Consider the following 7032-nt stretch of genomic DNA (forward strand, 5'->3'; position numbering starts at 1 on the left):
CTCGGGCTGCGCCACGTGGTCGCGCCGGGCGTCTGGGTAGCGCCGCCCAAGCTCCGGCGCCCATTTTGCCCGCCCGCTGACGAGAGCTCTGCACGGCCTAGACGCTTAGGGGACAGCCGTTTGAGGCGACATCACCGCCAAGGCCGGTCTCTTGAGTCAAAGGGACACTCTTCTGAAAGTCGGTCCTAAAACAGTTAAGGTTTTATTTTGTTTTATTTCCAAGTCACAGCCCCTGAGTCTTGGGACAACCCTCCCAGGACCACTTCCGGTTGCCGGCCCGCGCCTCATAACTTCAGTTCCAGCGACCTCGGCTTGGGATGCCCCTCGGTTCGCCCCAGGCTCACGTCGCGACCCGGGCTTGAGAGGCCCAGGGTGGGGGACCTAGAAGTTTTAGCCTAGCTGTTCTCCAGGCGGATTAACTAGCCCAAGAAACATTATATTCATTTTTATGGATATGCCGCAGAAGGATCCGTGCCAGAAACAAGCCTGTGAAATTCAGAAATGTTTACAAGCCAACAACTACATGGAATCGAAGTGTCAGGCTGTCATTCAAGAACTGCGTAAGTGTTGTGCTCAGTATCCCAAGGGGAGATCTCTCGTCTGTTCAGGATTTGAAAAAGAAGAGGAAGAAAAGCTGGCACTGAAGTCTCCATCAAAGTAAAGTTCTGCTGAGAAGATAAATGCTGCTCTATGTTTTCCACCAAGAGAATTTTATTTCTCTTCCTAACTTTCTCCAGGCCAGGTAGCAGCAAATAACAAATGAAAAAGTCAACTATAAAACTTAATGAATATACCATCTATGCAGAACAGGCCACAGTATAAATATATAAAAGACAAATATGTAGAATGTAATAAAACTGAGCTGCTAAAATAAACTTAAGTGAAAAAAATGATGAATTACATGAATTACATGATGATGTGAAAACAAGCAAAAACATTCTTTCTTCATACTTAGCTTTCTGTGTCTCTATATTTTTTTCAGTCAAATGCAGTCAAAGGATACCTATATTTGACTATTCAGACAGAGATGTATCACACAATGCAGATGTCTTCGTTTCCTGTTTTGACTCATTGCCATTTCAGGTGCAAATGAGAGAATTTGGTACTGTCAAAGTGTAAATGTGACTAGCTGTAGACAAGAAAGGGTTACTTGTTAGATCTATCCCAGGATATACAATGTGAATAAATATTGCCTTATTTGTTCATTATCTGAGGTATCAGCTTGTCCCTATTCAGGAGATTTTATCGTTTTAGATTAAGAAATCTATTTTGTAACCTGTTATTAAGCCAAACATTTTCCCCACATTATGATTACAAAGGGTCGTATTTTCCTGTCCTTCTCACCCCCACATGGTTCTGCCTTTGATGCAATTTGAACAATAGAACTGCATTTTTTTCCAAAGAATTTAGAACCAGACTTTTACCATGCAAAATGATGTTCAACTCGAGTAGGAGGGAACTGGAAAGATGAGCAGAATGCACAAAAGATGTCCTGGTATCATCATCCAAAGGGATGTTTAATGGGTCACTCTTCCTTCTCAGAAAGGCAAATAATTCTCCATTTATATGTAAAGCAGGTTCTTGAAGTCAGGTGTGAATTAAAGACCAACTATCCTATTTTGTGTATTTTCATATCCCCCATAATGTCTTAATAATTGTTGTTGGAGGGATATAAAAAAATGAATGGTACAACCCCTGTGGAAAATAATTTGGAGATATCTCAAAGAGCTAAAATTAGAAATATCATTTGATCCAGCAATCCCACTACTAGGCATCTACCCAAAGGAAAAAAAGACATTCTATAATAAAGACATCTGCACTTGAATGTTTATGGCAGCACAATTTACAATTGCAAAGATGTGGAAACAACCCAAGTGCCCAACAATACATGAGTGGATTAATAAAACGTGGTATATGTGTGCCATAGAGTACTATCCAACTACAAAAAACAATGGTGATCTAGCACTTCTTGTATTATCCTGGATAGAGCTTGAGCCCATTCTTCAAAGTGAGGTATCACAAGAATTGAACAACAAGCACCACATGTACTTACCATCAAATTGGTACAAACTGATCAACACTAAGGTGCTCACATGGTAGTAATATTCACTGGGTGCTGGTCAAGTGGGAGGGTGGTGATGGGGGTGAGTAAACTCACAACTGATGGTTGCGGTGCACACTGCATGGGGGAAGGGCATGCTGGTAGCCCTGCCTTGGGTGAGGCAAAGGCATTATATGCAACCAAAATGTTTGTCCCCATAATATTCTGAAGTGAAAGAAAATGAATGGTTGGATAAACCAATGGAGTTATACTTTTAAGAGGCAGGTATAGAGCTAGAGAAAAAATAAGATGTGAAGAGAATAATCTCTTATATTAGTGAGAGCAGGGTTTCTCAACCTCAACACTATTGATAACTTGGGCGGAAAAACGTTTTGTTTGGGGTGGCAGGGGCAGGAGGGGGTGAGGTTGGCTGCACTGGGCATTGTGGTGATGGTTAGCAGTGTCTGTCCCTGGGTGGGGGGCTGGAGGAGCAGGGAAGTGGGAAAAATCACACCTGGTGTGATATTCTGACATCACTGAGTCAGGGAATCTATTTCTTTTAACCATAAGAGGTGGGAAAAATCAGAGTTCTTTCAACATACCTAAGACAGGATATATGATTTGTAGAGTCTTGTTGCCAATAATGTATTAATAAGAAATTTTAGTTACAAATTACAAAATCCAGGCTGTATAAAAGTGTATCGTTATCAAGTTCACTGTGCTTGTTGTAACTATTCTTCTAATGAAGGTTGGCCAGGACCTGAAAGGAGGAGGGGGATGGGAGTGTGATGGTCAAAAGGTACAAAGTCCCAGTTATGCAAAATAAACAAGTTCTGGAGATCTGCTATATACTGAGTACCTATAGCTAACCATATTGTATTGTATAATTAAAATCTGCTAAGAGAGTAGATCTTATGTTCAATGTTCTTGTCTCACACACACACACACACACACACACACAAATATAATAATACTGAAAGGGGCAAAAGGAAACTTCAGAAGGTGATAAACACGCCTATGACCTTGATAATGGTGATGGTTTCTTGAGTGTGCACTTAAGACCAAACTTCTCGAGTTGTATACATCAAATATGTACAGATCTTTACATTTCAATTATACCTCAATAAAGTGATTTTTAAAAAAGAAGACAAAGGCCAGGTTCGATGGCTCATGCTTGGCTATCACTCTGGGAGGCTGATGTGGAAGGCTGATGTGATAGGATAGCTTGAGGCCAAGAGTTCAAGACCAATCCGAACAATAGCGAGACCCCATCTCTACAAAACATAGAAAAATTAGCTGGGCATTGGTGAATCCCAGCTGCTTGGGTGGTAAAGCAGGAGGATCGCTTGAGCACAGGAGTTTGAGGTTGTAGTGAGGTATGATGATACCACTGCACTCTAACTCAGGTGACAGAGTGAGACCCTGTCTTATAAAAAGAAGAAGAAGAAGAAGAGGAGGAGGACAAAGATGTCTATTCTTGCCACTCAACATTTTCCTAGAGGTTTCTAGTTCTTTCTGCAATTTATTGCTGATGTAGTAATTACTTTAATCTTTTTATAATTGAAGAAGGAAAGGTACATGGGTAGCCTCCATTCCCACCTCCCACCCCCGTGGTATTCTAGGTATGTCTAGATCAGTTACCTGGATGCTATTTAATAAAAACCATGAATAAATTTGTTTATTTTTAAAAGTGATAATGTAACTTACAAAGGACTCTCTTGGAAGCATTTAAATCCAAATAAATGAAATTAGTTTATAAATATACATATTATATGTAACACTGTTCCTCATAAATTACTGGGTTGTCCTATAATACAAGATTGCTTTTGTACATCAAAAATTGTCAAATAGGGCAACTTCATATAATTCAATCTAACAGACACTGAAATCACATGTACAGGGAAAGGGAAAAAAATCTACCCTCTTTTTTAAATAGATATAGATCAAATATATATCTATCTGTATACAGATCAGATAACAGTAAATGTCAGCAGAGAAAGGAGTTAAGATCAAATGTTTCTAAACAACTTTCTAAGTATCACTTGTGAATCCTCCTTCAGGGAAGGTAATGTTTGCATCTAAGGATGGCCGAAAGGCCTAGATTTAAGATACACATTGGGGAGAATCTACTCTCACCTTTCTTATACACTGCTTTTCTCCAATTCTAAATGACTCATTGACTGTTCATACTGTTTGTGAACTAAGTAACAACTAGAGATATTGGGGAAAAAATTCACTGCATGATTCAAGAGTAAAATACTTTATTTTATATACTACACCAAAATGATGTTGCTGTGACACACATTTATTTTGTTTGTTTTGCTTTCATCTTGGAGATTTTATAAAACCATAGGAATTTGCTTATCTGCAAACAGAATGCCTTACAAAGAATATTGCCTCTGTAAAGAATGAATTTAAAAGTGCAACATACTAGTAAGACTAATTGTTTGGGGACATATTTGGTATTAAAATTATTTTATATTGAAATTGATTATTTTTATATGGCATTAATTTACTTACTATTGTTTTTTAAATTAAAAATGATGGATTTATTTTCTATTTATAGTTTTACAAGTGACTTAAATAGTATACTTACATATAAAATAACCACCAAACAAATCAAAACAAAACAAGATAACCACTATGAAGTATTGAAGAAAGGTCATTACAAATCATTTGCTGCAAACATTAGGAACAAGTTATTCTTCAATGGCAGCAATGGATGAATCTGAGTAGAGAAATGTGTGAAAGTTCCAAAAGCCATCTTACTGATTGCCCTCTAATTAGGAAACATTTACTGCTAATGACCGATTGATTATAATGTCACATTCAGCTTTTCTCACAGTGCTATCTTGAATCCGGTGAACTTCAGTTTCACTCATCAGCACCTCAAGATAGCTAGCCATATGCTTTTTCTTTCTTTCAGATCTTGCAGTTCTATGGTTCTCTCTAGAAAATTGGGATAACACTGGGAACTCAGCAGCACTGGTACTGAGTTTGTGACTACTCGGACTTTGGTCTTCTACTCTACTTGGCATAGTTGCACGGCCTTCATAATTCAAAGGCATGGTTCACCACTGGGTGAACCTTTTCACCACTGGTTCACCCCATTTTGCTGTGTTGTGAGGTATTTTGGACAACATGTTAGCGCTCTGGTTCCCAAAGTGTGGTCCTCAAACCAGTGGTGGCATCAGTGCCACCTGGCAACTTGTTAGACATGCAGTTTCTTTGGCAACACTACAGACTTACGAATAAAAGAATAGGGGTGACACTCTAGATATTGATGCTGAAATCTGGGGGTGGTACCCAGCAATCTGAATTATAACAAATTCTCTAGGTGATCCTGATTGTCACTGAAATTGGAGAATCATCGCATTGGAGATATCTCCTGGGAAATAGCTCCCCCACCTCTAGGACCAAGAATTGAAATTTGTCAATGAGTCAGGATTTTCCTATTCTTTCATCTTATTATATAAGGCAGTTGTCTGTTTAAAGCAGATAAACAGGAAGATAGACTGAAATCTTTAGAAGCCTATAGTCGTGATGAACAAAGTACTTTTGGTTTAATGAGCTTAATTCTCACTCATATATAAGAAACGTTTTGGAATTCTTGAGAACTTTAACTAGGAGACAGAAAAAAATGCAGACCCCAATCTAAACAAGCATAGGAAAGACCTTGCACAGCAGTTACCTGTCCGTGACATTCTTTATTGCTCAGCCTCTGAAAGCATATAAAATTGTGCAGAATACCATGGTAAGCAGAATAGCTATGGTGTGTTGCTCATGTAAATGAAGGCTGGAAAATATAGGTTTCTGTTTTCTATTATTTTTTAGCAAAACACATTGCTAAGCCATTTCGTTGCAGAAAAATAGGCCTTAGGGCATGGCCAGGAAAATTAAAGATTGGATCAGAAAGAACTAAATTCTCTGCATAAGAAAAGCAAACCTTTCAGAACAGCCCAGGGAGAGAAGATGAGGCCCAGTGAGTGGATAAAATCAAGCTGTGAGGGCATAAGTGAGCACCAAGGAGGCAGAAATGGCCCGTGAAAAGTCCCTAGTGTCAGGACTTCCCCAAGAAATGGAAGGGAAGGGCTATCAAGGGGATGTCTAGTACATCTTAAGCTGAAAGTCACCACCATCTGCCCTGTGCTGTATTCCACTCCAGTATTATCCGACTGTAGTAGACAGACTGTAGGGTGGGCCCCATATGATTCCTGCCTTGTGATGTTCTAGCCCATAGACAGTCCTCTCCCCTGCAGTGAACTGTGACTTACTTCTTAGAATATGGAAACATGACAGGACTTGTTTTGTTATGTGTATGATTATGAACCTATTTTGCTAGAGTTGTCTCTCTCCCTCGCTGGCTTTGAAGAAGGAAACTGCCACGTTGGGAGATGTCTGTGTTGGGAAACCCATGTGGCAAAGAGCTTTGAACAGCTTCCAGAAGATGAGGGTGGCCTCCAACCAAAGCCAGCAAGAAACTTGTCTTCAATTCTATGACTTTAAGGAACTGAATCCTGCCAACAACTCGAGTGAGCTGAGAAGCAGACCCCTCTCATTCGAGATGGGCCTCAAAAGAGACTATAGCCCTGCCCAACACTATGACTGCAGCTTTGTGAGACCCCTAAGCAGATGACCCAGTCAAGTCATGCTTGGACTCCCAATTCACAGACATTGTGAGATATTAAATGTGAATTGTTTTAAGCTGCTAAGACTGTGGAAATTTTTTATGCAGGAATATATAACTAATACATGAGCCATTAGTGAACTCTGCTACACTTGACCTGGATTTGGGGAATGAAAAAATGGAGGCAAAGCAAATTGAACTTGAATCTGATCAGGTCTATAGGTTTAACTACCATTTTCCTGAACATAGTAGACACAGAGAAACAGGTTTAAAAAGTACTACAGGGATGTAATTGGCAAAATCCAGACCATGGAAAACTTGAAACAAAACATGACAAAAAGAAGGGGACTATAAGTTTAAAAAA

General features: G+C 39.4%; 1 protein-coding gene across 1 annotated transcript; it reads left to right on the forward strand.

Annotated features, from left to right (window-relative positions):
* The first annotated feature begins 9 nt into the window (after positions 1 to 9).
* LOC109731099 (cx9C motif-containing protein 4) lies at positions 10 to 1003 on the forward strand. The gene has a single exon (XM_020288862.2). It carries the CDS (start codon positions 449 to 451, stop codon positions 659 to 661), a length of 213 nt encoding a protein of 70 aa, XP_020144451.1. The 5' UTR covers positions 10 to 448; the 3' UTR covers positions 662 to 1003.
* The last annotated feature ends 6029 nt before the right edge of the window (positions 1004 to 7032 follow it).

The sequence above is a fragment of the Microcebus murinus genome, chromosome 7, assembly GCF_040939455.1.
Source record: "Microcebus murinus isolate Inina chromosome 7, M.murinus_Inina_mat1.0, whole genome shotgun sequence".
Lineage (NCBI taxonomy): Eukaryota > Metazoa > Chordata > Mammalia > Primates > Cheirogaleidae > Microcebus > Microcebus murinus.